Below are 13,570 nucleotides of genomic sequence, written 5' to 3'. Positions count from 1 at the left end.
GTCGCGTTCGTAGGAAATTGACCACCAGCTGCTGGTGGTTCGAATGTTGGTTTGCACACTACTGTGGTTGCGAGAAGCATTATTTGATGCGCGCGCGACCCAGTAGTGCATCGCGCTACAAGTCAACTACCTATTAGTAATAGGTTATTACTATTAGGCAGAGTAGTCCTGTTTTAGATATTTTGACATTCTTCATTACCTTACACCTTAGCATTTAGGGCCAACAAATTTGGGTCACCATAAATTTTGGTTACCATAATTTTGGGCACAAATTTCGCAAATTTTTAGTCTACAACAATTTTAGTCGCATTTTTTGACTTTTCGAGATCATTTTCCATTCCATTCATTTGATTTTTCCATTATAAAGCTAGTTTTTTTCCAATTTCGCATATTAAGAAATAAAACAATCAATTTCTAAAATAAACTGCTATCTATCGATTCAGCAATGAGCAGTGAGCACACGTCTGAGCATTACAGATTAATTTTCAATGCATTACTCAGGAATTTCAATTACATCAGATCCAGAGTCTGTATCACTAAGATCTTGTGTACAGTTAGCGATATTTAACTGTTTATCATAAACATATAATAAAGAATGTAAGCTCAACAAAATTTAATACATATATGCTCTACTAAAATGTTGGTCTACTTCAAAATTAGTCGCCGAAAAATTAAGTCACATAAAATTTGGTTTGCAACAATTTTAGTAAAAAGTTTGACTAAATTTATGGTAGACTAAATTTGTCATTCTTAAGGTATTTGGGGTAATATGTCTGTTTCCAAACCACGAATGACGAATGTTATCACTTTGTAATCACTTTGTTAATTTTATGTTTATTCTGGCCCATTCATATTATTGTGTAAAACTTTTCGATACAAAGCACTGTAATATTTAACAATAACTCAGAGAGGAAACACAATTAAATAATAGTAATACTTAAGTTAGTGGGTGAAATTATCTGCAAGTCATAATTGCTAGCTTAATATATTTGTATAAATGTCACCTTAGTGGCGCAATTGGTTAGTTGATAGTTGTTAGTCTTGGCCCTTTAGCCCGGAGGTTGGGTCAAAATTTCAAAAATCGTCAATTAGTTCACGCATTAAATGCTTGTGTATACACGTTTCAGAAAAATAGAACTAGTCACCCACCAACGTTATTACACAATAACATTAAACCTAATACCGTATGATACGAGCAAAGTTACTCAGTTTATCTAACAAACGTAAAATATGAGAATATCGGTCTAATGTGATTTCCTCGCATGGGAATATAACAACAGAGCAGTAAACACGTGCTCTGGATAACGCTAAGTAAAGTTCAGTCAGGTCCTCCACGTCCTCAGTGTACCCCGACTTATGCAGTGCTATTACAGCTGGCCACTGAGCAGAATAACTATCCCCACTGCGACACACTGCAATCTTACTATCAGTGTTTTCACATCTCATATTAACACTGTCCTTAACTATTGATATTAAACTACTAGTGACATTAGTATGTACTATACCTATATCAGAATAATTTAATTCATCACATAATCTATCAAGCTCATTATCAATTACACGTTTAATATTATCAACATTGTAATCATTAAAAACATGTATAACAGTCAATGGACCGTGTATAAAATGTCCTTGTAATTGTGTAGGTAAAATCATATCTGATAGTGATACATCAGGTATTTCTGAAAAATGAAATTCTCTAAATTGTTCTCGTATTATACATAAGATGTCAGATAAATCACATGTATTTCTAAGGCTCATTGATAAACGTACCAACTGAGTGGATGATAGTTTGTCAGATATCATTCTTAGTAGTATGTCAATGAATCCTTCACCTCGTCCGATCCATAACCAATAACCCTGTGCCAGGTCACATGCAACCCTGACAGTGCACTCTAAAGATAACAACTTGTCCATCAGTACACTACACTCCTTAGTTGAGCAGGAATACAATAACTCCTGTATATCGTCAATGAATATGTGACAGTTGGTCACAGCACTGATTGTATCTGTTAACTTCTGTATCTTCTGTATCTTCTGATGGAATGTCTGATAATCTCTTATCTCTACAATGATAACTTTACACTTACTTTCTGATAGTTCTGATAGTAGTTCTGTGGCAGTGACGTCAGACATGCTGGTCTCTTGATATTCTACACTAGCTTCTTCTAATGCACGCTGATAAAGCTGACTGTTGTTACCATCACCGCCGAATTTGAATAACACAACTTTATTGTCCTCATTAAGTTGTACCAGTTGGATTATTCTACCGCAAAGTATTACACTTTTCCCCGCCCCTGCAGGTCCGTTAATCCACAACAGATTCTCGCTTGATTCGAACGCTTCACTTTGTTCTACTGTCAAGTTTTCCACTTTAACATAGTTTTTTATAACATCAGGAGCTGTTACAACTCCAGGATTCTGTGCACGATTCTTCCCTTTTTTTGGTAAAAAAGTAAATTTTCCTGATTTGAGCCGTTCATCAATGTTTAATATGCAGTTTGCTAAACTACATTTCGATTGATCGTAGTTTTTATCGGTAGCCCAGATAGCAAGTAACATATTCCTAACCTTTTGAAAGGCATCACAATTAATTATTGTATCTTGAGCTACTGTTGCGTTGTTATTCCACCAAGAACCAGAACTTGATAAGTCTATAATGTCCTCATAAAATATTACAGTTGATAATTCTGAATCGCTTAGCTGAAGTTTTGTATCTTCACTAGCCTGGAAATGTCCTTTAAATTGTTTACTGAAATAAGGATACGCAGTGAACTGACGGATAGTTGTGTCTTTTTCTATACATTGAATCAGAGATTCTATCTTCTTTCTCTGCTCAACTGATTTTGTGAACGTACCAGATAATGCCTTGAAGTGTTTTTCCTTGTCGACCGCATTGTAAATGTGAGTCATGTTCTTAACTTCGATTATAACGATGGAGCCTGAACATAAAATTAAAAAATCACATTCTCCTTCTTTATTCGACGGGTTCTTGCACCCTTTGCACTTCTTCTTGTTCCACAAATGACTCTGATCACACAAACGATATTGATGGTGCGTGTATTCAAAGTTATGAAGAACGATGATCTTATCGTCCGGTAATTTCTCTAAAGCCCTACACACCATGACTTCAGCCTCATAATCAGACTGACGTTGTCGTTCGTCTCTGAAGTCACTACTCTCCGGGTACCTGTCTATATACGACTGATCTGGAGCTCTCGGCAGCATAGTAGGTCGTTTGTCATCAGAGGTGCAGAACTTGAGGAAGATTTCTTTTCCGTTCTTTACATAGTTGTCCATTGTTCAGTAAGTTAAGATATTCTGAGATAAATGAAACTGTTAAAAGTTTAAAGCTATATGTAGTAGTCATAATTTGTAAATGAGATGAGGCACCAGGTGTTCAGCTTTCAGGATAAAGTACGAGTTTCATTTCGATTAAGGGGAGTTGTGAGGGGTTGAGTATTACGTACATACCTCAATATTGAAGATAAATGTTGATCTTTGGTACGAAAATATCAGAAACGCAGCTTAATCTTTGACCGGAATCTGGTACCTAAAATATATTATCCTGTCAATTATTGCGAGCAAGATAGATAATTTTTGATAAGATGTCATGGACTACAAATGTGCGGGGCGGAATATTTTAAATTATTATTTTAATTTAGGATGAAGAATGAGTCATGAAGGAGAGCTGAATAATAGGGATAATCATAACTACCAGATACCACCACCTCATCATCTGGTAGATACAAGGAAATGCTCGATTACAAAAATGGGAATCCTCAACAAAAATTGTTGGTGAGGAAACGGTGCGCTAGATGGTCAGTAAACTTTTGGCGTATGCCCCCTTATCAAAATGACACAAACAAGTATTTCAATTTGGTACCTGGTGTTGAGAGACTGTTAAAATTGAGTTGGATTGATCCTCTCTTTCTGTGTACCAAATCCTGAAATTCTCCATGTTATTTTCTTAGTAATCATTTTATCTAGCTTATGCAACGGTTTAAATCGTCTCTTATCAGCTGTTTTATCAACTTTAACACAGCACCGTGCTGTACAGCCCGTTTGTTGTACAATTGACAATGGAATTCAACGTAGCAGATCTACACACACAAGAGGAAGCTTTGCATTCATCAGTGGAAAAAGTTTTAAAAGCTGTCAATACTGCAAATACTGCGAAGAACGCTGTCAATATTGAAAAATTTGAGGAACTGAATCATGCAGCACTCATGAAATGTAACAAGGACACGATGGCAAAACTCATTGAGAACTTAACCAAATCACTGATCAGTAACATTGTTTTATGCAAATCTGCAGCCGGTACCATCGATTATGTTAAGTCAGAACTGATAAAAGTGCAGAGAGAGCAGCTAAAATCTGTGCAGGAGACTGTTCAAACTGAGATTAAAACGGAGATGAAGACATGGAGCGAAATTGCCAGGAAAAACTGCGACAATAAAGCTCCAACTTTGAAGACAGTGAAGAAAGCAGTACAGTCTGCTGTTCAAGACGACGCTCGGAGCAGGAACTTCATCGTCCACGGAGTCCCGGAGGATTACTCCACGTGCCCCGCTGATTTAGCAGATGAAGTACTGGACAAGATTTTGCAACACAATAACCACTCTGATATTGTAGCTGCTAATCGTATCGGTGTGAAGAAACGGGAGGATGGTAGGCCGAGGCCAATCAAAGTGACTATGAATAGTAACGAATCAGTGAAAGAGGCTCTCTCGAGAGCAAATCATTTGAAAAAGTCCCTCTGTACAACCTACCACAGCTGGTTCGTTGCTCCAGATAGAAACCGAGAGGAACAAGCAACACATAAAAAACTTGTAGCTCAATTAAAGGAGAAAATATCTGCTGAACCGTCGAAGTATCACTATATTAACGACGGAAAAGTTTTGAGTGTAGTGAATGCATATAAGAGATAATTAACTCAGATTAATCTGTTATCTTCTTTGTTGATTTGTGCGCAATTGGGCTGAGTTTAAGAGTTTAGAATAAAGTGCGTGATTTCGCTGAATTTCAAATTTGGTATAGCAACTCGAAGTGCAGACTTTTTGAAATCTGATGAAGTATGGCCAACGGGATTGTTACTCATATAATTTCCCGTGATGATTTTTGGACCATACATTGCTGAATAGCAATCGTGAAGGAAGTCTCACCAGTAGGTTTTATTTAACTAGGCTAAGTTTTCATACGCATATTCTATAGACTATACATTTACTTACTATGATTTATTAAAGGCTAATTTCTGCCCGATGGGAGTGAGATATTGTTTGGTGTGTGAATTTTTTGACTTTATAAGTTGACTTGAAATCCCTTAAGGGTACCGGCAAAAAAAGCTGGTTTCACAACAACAAATTATGCTTTTTAAATGAAATATTCATGGCAGCTGTAGTTTACAATAATGTAATTGTGCTAATTAATAACGATTCACAGAAGGAAGATTGAGTAGTCTGAACACTAAAACATTTACTAACTTGATAAAATAGGCTTAGCGTAGAGTCTTCACAAGATTGACTATATGTAGAACAAGTTGTTTTGATCCTCTACTTCTGTCCACTGAAATCTGATATACTCCACGAGAGTCTCTTAATCTTACCGCTTTAAAATTACGTGCCGGCTGTCGTATTCTAAAATGACACTAACTAAAATATCCCTCAAATTAATCAACCAATTAATTAAATAACCAAGAACACGTATGGAAAGAAGATTGAGTTTTCTGAATACAGTAAAATAGTCATATAGCTAAAAACCTGAGCTGGAGTTGTTAAGATCAGTCTTCACAAGATAGATTGCAGGATATCTGGATAGCAGGTTAGGTAACGTGACATTTCATTAGATCACTGTGGTGTTATTATATTACTCAACAGTACTCTCTGTTCATATCAATGTTATCAGAGCCTGATACCGTATAAATCCACAAAATCACCTGAGCCTCCATATGGGGTCGTTCACATATTACGTAAAGCCGAGGGGGGGGGGGGGGGGGGGGGGTTTCAAATGCTTACGGTTGATTTCACTCTGATAGTGATAAAATTTAGAAATTGATCGAATATCCGGCTATAATAGTAAGTAGTTTAGAAGATGCTTGGCCGTATGTCATATAACAATGATTTCGGCTCATCATGATAGCATGATCAGGGTAGCATGAAACGTAGACAAAAGTGTTTTCTAGGGAAAAAAGTCGAGGGGAGGGGGGGCGGTCAGGCCATGATTACGTAATATTGCTGTCAGGAGGGGGGCCGGGGGGGGGGGGGGGGGGGGGAGGGTTGGGTCTTGATTACGGTTGATTACGGAGGGGGGGGGGGGGGGTAAAAATTGCTAAAATATTGATTACTTAATATGTGAACGACCCCTAAGTCGATAAACAAGAAAGCAAGTCCAACTTAGGGAAATGTTAAAGTTCAATTGATTTATCAAATTTACACTATTAGTATTATGTTATTTTACTGAACAAAAGTCGAATACCTCATATCTTACAATCCTAGCTAGATGGTGGATTAACAAATGCTTGCATGCAGTTGGCAGCACGCCATTATGAAAGGGTCACATAATCAGCCATTCAATAATCTATCCCAATTAAAAATTGTCAATAAATACAAAATAAATTCCAATTTTACCCATTTGTGATATCATCAGCAGATTCTCGGGTGTTGGATGGATGGATTGAAAAGGATATTAAAGTGCTATCTATTATCACGGGAATTCACTTGTAAGTTGTGTAGGTTAAATTGTTAACTTAAAATTACCTATACCGGAAGGAACTCTAAACTATTAACTAATAGTGATCATAGATCGCACTTTTCTACAGCCTTTTTGATCCATCTATCTACCGCCAAATTTATCTACCGATGATAACACATTTGGGTTATGAAAGGCCAACAGGGTCAACGTTGTAGCACTATTCTAATTTAAATCCACAATACTTTTTGGGGTCACTAGCACAGTTCAAGTAAAGATGTTCTCTTCAGCTATAGGGCGAGGGTCACTGCCTATAAGTTCTTGGCCATGAGTTTCTTGATTTCTGCGATGGCTTTGCCTGGGTTGAGACCCTTTGGGCAAGTCTTAGTGCAGTTCATGATAGTGTGGCATCTGTACACGGAGAATGGATCAGCCAGCTTTTCAAGTCGTTCCTGAGGAAAAGTTTTTATTTATTTGCACGAACATTCTCCCTAGTAGTGATTAAGTGGTTACCTAATATCTTTATTAACACAATATATAGTAACATTTTATAAGAGGCAATGCGTACGTACACACAAAAATTGGAGAATTGCCAATGCTTAAAAGTTAAAATTACTATCAAATTGTGTAATGTTCCAAAAAACATAACATTATTAGATAAGAACGTCACAGCGACTGGGGAATGTAGACCAGAAAAGGAACAAACCTTGGTCTTGTGATCACGGCTGTCGGCTAGCCATCTGTAACTCTGGAGCAACACTGCAGGTCCTAGGTACTTGTCACTGTTCCACCAGTAAGAAGGGCAGGATGTCGAGCAGCAAGCACACAGGATGCACTCATACCTGACAAGTGACAAGTGCAAGTGTTACTACATTTTACTGTACCTAATCATATCCACATCTCTACTGAGATTGTGCCCGAATGAATAGTTAGCAGCCAAATTCAAGTCGATGTGTGGCCAATGAAACATTGTCAATCCAACAAAGACAAATATGCTGCTGTTTTTATTCACTATTAGTTTTTAGTTTGTTTCGTTTATCGCTCTCTTGAGTGGGTCGATCCTGATAGATTACTGGGAACGAAATGAGAATCTCCTCTCACTAAAACAAAATATTGTCGAGCTTTCGGCTACATTCCTCTGTCATATATGAAACGATTACTCTTTACATGGCTGTAAATAGTCATTATCGTTTCGTATATGACAAAGGCATGTAACCGAAACGTCGACAATACATTGTGTATTTTTTTGCAGTGAAAACTCTCATTTCGTCCCCAATAATATATTGTTAGTTATAACTCACACCGTAAGATTAAAACTTAAACCCCCTCAACCTTAGCTAGTTCACTAGACGGATTATAGGGCTCAAAGACACCGATTTTTGGAATAGACTGAAGGAACTGAAACTTACATCCCTGCAAAGACGCCGAGAACGCTACACCATCATACATCTGTGGAAAGTTCTCCAGGGTATATGTCCAAATGATCTAGATGTACAGTTCGGAGAGAATGCCAGACTGGGAGTCTGGCATTCTCTCATTCTGGCAAAAAAGCATCAGCCGCTGCACGCTCCACCTACAACCACTCATTCGCAGTGAGAGCTGGAAGACTCTGGAATGTTCTCCCCAAAATTGTCAATACTCAAAAGATTTTGGAAAGCTTCAAGACATCTCTTGGAAACTTCCTAGACACCCTTCCAGACAAGCCCTCTACTCCTGGATACAGTGCAGAAAACCCTAACTCGATAAATTAATATAATAGACTGGTGCAGTCAAGGAGGTGGTCCGCAGATTGCGTGATGACTGATGGCCGTGAAGATGCCTACTTCTAAACCTCTAGATAGGTTCAATAGGTAGCCGGTAGGTAGCATTCGTATTTAATTGAGGGTTCGTGTAAAATTTGGCGTGAAGAGTGGTCAATGATCAGCTAGGATTTAAAAGAGTATTATTGTACGTTGTTTTACAACTAACCATCAAACTTTACTCCGTGACTTCACAGCGACCGATTCCGGAATAGATAACGTTCCATGCATTATCGAATCAAAATAGCATCATTTAATATGCGCGCGTGTGATAAACGCGCGCGCGCATCATATGACGCGCGCGTAAAAAGCACGTACCGACTACAACATTTACTTTTTCGCGCCTTCCATTTAGTGAAACGTTCTAGAACAATCTGGTTCTGTCTAACATATTGCCAACAACACAATTAGATAACACTACATGAAACAGCGTCACTGGTATCGTGTTATGTTAATTGTATAGTAGAATGCAGATTTAATATTAATGCATGCGTCAAAGAAGAAATTACCAGAATCATTCCATACATTGAAAAGGTCAAGAATGATCTAGGGCGATACGACTAGCGATTATGAATTTATTAACGTATTTTTCAGCACACATTTATTTAACAGAATTATCCATTTCTTTAAATAGTCCGATGTTAGCTGCATGTAAAATGTTGTATATTTTAAGCGAATACCAACAATGTATGTGTGCCAATAACATTATTTGTTACAGTGATAATTGTATAGATTATATTTAACTAAGAATCAAATTAATTAAGTGATTAACTGGTAAACAAGTAAATATAAAGTACTCACAGTCCGTCGAGCTTCTTCCTGTCATCCACAGACTGATAGATCTGCTTTGCTCCGTAGTCAATCTCCTCGTCCTGCTGTAACCAAGGCTGCACACTGGCGTACTGCTCGAAGAAGTGAGTCATGTCGGGTACCAGGTCCTTCACCACGTACATGTGGGGAAGTGGGTAGATCTTGATAGCTTTCTCTGTGTCAGGGTCTATTCGACTGGAAAAAGGGTGACATTTAAGTGAGGTTGTTGGTAACAGTTTGGGATAAAATATGGGTTTTAAAATATCGTTTAAACAAAATCGCATGTTATCATCTGTTCAAAGTGACAATTTCTATTCGCCATTTTCAAACTGAATAATTCACCGCAGAAATGTCTAAGAAATGGCGCTGTGACTATACCTGATACAGGCGAGAGTGTTGGTGCCACCAATGTTCATACTACAAGATCCACATATCCCCTCTCTACACGATCTTCTGAAGGTCAGGGTTGGGTCCTGCTCGTTCTTTATCTTCATCAGAGCGTCCAGTACCATAGGGCCGCATTCATTCAGGTTCAACTAGAGGTTATTTAAATTTACAATACGATTAGTTCAATACAAAAAGTCGTTGCTTTTAAACCGACCAGCTACTTTTGAATAAGTTTTTCTTTCAGATCTGGTCCAGTGAAGCAATTGGAATTCCAGTCGGATTCAAACTATATTACAAACTATACTATAAATTTCTATATATTGTGAAGCTAAAGTCAGTAATTACATGCTTATAATTAAGTTAACAATAATGATACATTTCAATTAACGAACCTTGTAAGTGTCCATATGAGGCTTGTCTCCTGGCTTTTCTGGGTCCCATCTGTAGATCTGGAAGGTCTTCTCGCGGGGCGCCAGTGCAGGCGCTGCAGCAGCTGCTGACTTACATCTTGACAGGGTGTTTGCCAAACGTGCGATGGTGGAAGTTGGTCGTAATGATGCCATACTAGACATACACTAGACTAGAATCAGTAATTTAGATAATTTGCATTTAATATGGTAGATGATTCATTATATTTGAAATATTTTATACTCTAAGAGCATTATAAAAGTAACATAGCAAAGATTACCCAAAAATTCATGCAATCTCTACCGTGTGAAATTATTTTATCATTTTATAGAGCTACTCAGAATTCAGATTTCAGATTCAAAAGATTCAATGACAAATCACAGTGAAACAAGGAAATAGTTAAGGTAATAAATTAGTTAAGGTACAAAGATTCAGTCACACAATATACTTGGGATGCATGAAAAATTTGTCTGATAGTGTTTGAATCAAAAGAACTTATAAATTATAAAGGCAACTCCTCCAACTTGAGCAAATTGACATCGTCTGCATCGTGATATTCCTAATCGATATAAGAACCGTCCTGGACCTTTGCAAACTTTGTTATAAACGGTTCGTTATAGAGTTTATTATAAAAATCGTTACTCTAACACATGTATACTCTAAGATCTCTAATTCCTATTTTGTATATTATAATTTAGCCCAAAAACGAGCTTTACCTCCTCTATAAAAAGTAACATCAATCAAAAAATAACTTAAATTAATACTCGGAACATGAATGAAACATGAAGCACACATGTAACAAAATCATCACTTAATCATTTACAAAAACTCAATCTTAGTCCTTGAAGTAAGATCCTTAACAACCGTTTGTAATACCTCTTATATATTAATGCTCAGCATTAATAATAAACTCTACAATTAATACCAAATGATTGTACTAGGCATGGGGGCAGCTCACGTGACTGAAACTAGGGGGGGGGGGGGGTGAAGGTGTAGGGAACCACCTGAAACCGGTTTAAACCTGTTGGGAAATCGTCCAAAACCGGTTTAAACCTGTTGGGAAATCGTCCAAAACCGGTTTTGAACGGTTTAAACAAGAGTAGTGGCCGTTATTACAGAGTACATTGACCGGTGAGACCCTGCCGTTTACACTCGTCCAGTAACCCCAGAACACACATCATGCCTTTATCAGTGTTGGCGATGTTCTTCTGGTATCTGTCGAACGTGTAACTGAAAATAACATTTTATCGTTAATAATAAAACAAATATTTTAATAAAACAAATATTTATTTTTACGGCACAATCAAACAATATCAATAATAAATAAATCAGGGGAGGTTTGAAGAGGTTTCAAGTGCCGAAGGCCACTGCTTATCTTTAAGATTTGAGAGTGACCTGTGCTTGAAACCCCCTCAACCATCCACTACGTCAATATACTTGTTATACAAATATAGAAAAATATAATAATATAAAATTACTTATTGGTTTAGTTTGGTGACATAGGAGAGCCCAGTTGAGTTTTAGTTTAGGTTTAGGTTTTAAATTATAGTTTAAAAGGTTAGCCATGTTTCATGGCAGAGAGAGATATCATGTGTGCAGAGCCGTACCGGATTTAGAATTTGAGATATAATATAAAGTAGTTACCATGTATTAGGGTCATCTCGATTTTGGAGGGATAGCAAGTGCTTTTTAAGGTTAGATTTAATAATACCTGACGAGGCTGACAAGTCTGAATTCTTGGAAGAACCCGGGATTATTATCCCATCTTTATTAGCATCACAAATTTCAAATACATAGGGGCTGAGGTCATTCCAAATTTTCGTAGAGGTGTACAAAAAGTTCTGTTGGGAGATATCTAACCTCAGTAATGGGACAATCAGACGAAGTTTTTCATTTCTAGGACAGAACTTGAAAAGATCTTTAATCGACTGGGGGACATCAAATTTAAGAATTTTGAATAGTTCCATAAATGTATGGTACATGTGCAGATTCTCCAGGTTCATAATTTTCTGCTCAGTGAATAGCGGTTTAGTGTGTTCAAGACAGTAGTTCTTGCTAGCCATATGTTCGTTATAAGTTCTTGAACGTGCACAGGTTAAATAGTATTCTTTATGATCAAAATTGGGAATGTTACCAAATAGCAGTCTTATACATCGTTTTTGAATTGCAAAGATTTTATTCAGCTTATGTTTAGGGATACCACCCCAGCAACTTATACAATAGCTAAGATGTGACATAAAAAGAGCATTGTATAGTTTCAAATATTCAGATTTGGGAATGAATTTGCAAATTCTCTTAATCGATACAATACTGGAGTTCAGCTTTAAAGATAAATGATTAAGATGTGGTTCCCAGCTTAGCTGTTCGTCTATTATCACCCCAAGAAACTTTGTACATTGAACTTTTTCTAGCTTTTTGCCATCTATTAAAATCGTTAGATTCCTGTTAAAGGGCCGTGTTCTGGCACAGGTCTGTGTTGCTCTTGACAAACCTGGCTGGAAATGCATAAAACAACTTTTCCCTGCATTTATATGTAACTTGTTAGACTCCATATAGTTACTGACCTGTTTCATTACATGATTAGCTTTTTCAAAAGCTTCCTGTGCTGAACTACCTATCACAAAAATATTTGTATCATCAGCAAACAGGACGAATTCAGCCAAGCTTGAGGAGCTCACAATATCATTTATATAAATCAGAAATAGTAGAGGTCCTAACACTGACCCCTGGGGTACACCATACTCAACTGAACACTTATCCGATTTTTCAGTTTGAAAAGAAGTTACTTGGCTACGGTTTGTTAGATAGCTAGCAAGAGTTTTTAGTGCAATACCTCTTACTCCATAGTGTTCAAGTTTATGCAGGAGTTTATCGTGCTCAATTGTGTCAAATGCTTTACTTAGATCAATAAATATTCCAATTACATGATTTTTCTGTTCAATCTCATTAAGTATTTTATTGACAGAATAGTTTACGGCATGAGATGTTGAGTGTTGTTTTCTAAAACCAAATTGTCGATCATAAATCACGTTCATAGCACTGAGGTAATTATATAACCTATTATAAATTATTTTCTCAAGTATTTTTCCAAATATCGGTAATGTAGAAACAGGTCGATAGTTATCAAGGCATCGTGAGTCTCCTTTTTTATAAATTGGTGTAATAGAGCCCGTTTTAAGCTTGTTTGGAAAGACCCCATTGTCCAAGAACCAATTAAAGAATCTAGATATATGACCAGACAGATAATTTACACTCTTTTTTAAGACTTTAACAGAGATATCACTTGCCTTCCCATTTTCAAGGCTACCAATAATTTTACTTATCTCTTCCTCGTCACAGGGGCTGAGAAAAAAAGAGTTCACTATTCTTTCTCTGCCCTTGAGGTATTGTATAAACTTCGTTTTATTGAAATTGCCATCAGTTACCGTACGAGATGGTACAGAAGATTGAACTTTTGAATTAAGAGTACGAGCAATAGA

General features: G+C 37.1%; 2 protein-coding genes across 3 annotated transcripts in view; both read right to left on the bottom strand.

Moving 5' to 3' along the window:
- Positions 1-6,392: 6,392 nt before the first annotated feature.
- On the bottom strand, positions 6,393-10,271 carry LOC134811201 (uncharacterized). Its single transcript, XM_063817957.1, has 5 exons — positions 10,076-10,271; positions 9,675-9,832; positions 9,288-9,491; positions 7,394-7,529; positions 6,393-7,139 (listed from the first exon to the last, which is right to left on the bottom strand). The coding sequence occupies exons 1-5, from the start codon at positions 10,253-10,255 to the stop codon at positions 6,999-7,001; spliced, it is 819 nt and encodes a 272-aa protein (XP_063674027.1). The 5' UTR covers positions 10,256-10,271; the 3' UTR covers positions 6,393-6,998.
- A 216-nt stretch (positions 10,272-10,487) lies between these two features.
- Positions 10,488-13,570, bottom strand: part of LOC134811525 (PRELI domain-containing protein 1, mitochondrial-like) — a 100,280-nt gene continuing 97,197 nt past the window's right edge. Inside the window, exons 5-6 of one of the 2 annotated variants that reach the window (XR_010159826.1) lie at positions 11,145-11,321; positions 11,043-11,112 (exon numbers count right to left, since the gene is read on the bottom strand). Coding sequence is in view for 1 of the 2 variants with exons in the window: in XM_063818372.1 (XP_063674442.1) it covers positions 11,204-11,321 (118 nt within the window). In the remaining variant the exon portion in view is untranslated. Of the gene's footprint in view, positions 11,322-13,570 lie in introns of both variants that reach the window. The other variant, XM_063818372.1, reaches the window with a different exon arrangement.

This window comes from Bolinopsis microptera, chromosome 2 (assembly GCF_026151205.1).
Source record: "Bolinopsis microptera isolate Bmic1 chromosome 2, MBARI_Bmic_1.0, whole genome shotgun sequence".
NCBI classification, from domain to species: Eukaryota; Metazoa; Ctenophora; class Tentaculata; order Lobata; family Bolinopsidae; genus Bolinopsis; species Bolinopsis microptera.
Note: the sequence above shows the minus strand (reverse complement) of the source record. Positions and strands in the feature narration are given on the sequence as shown.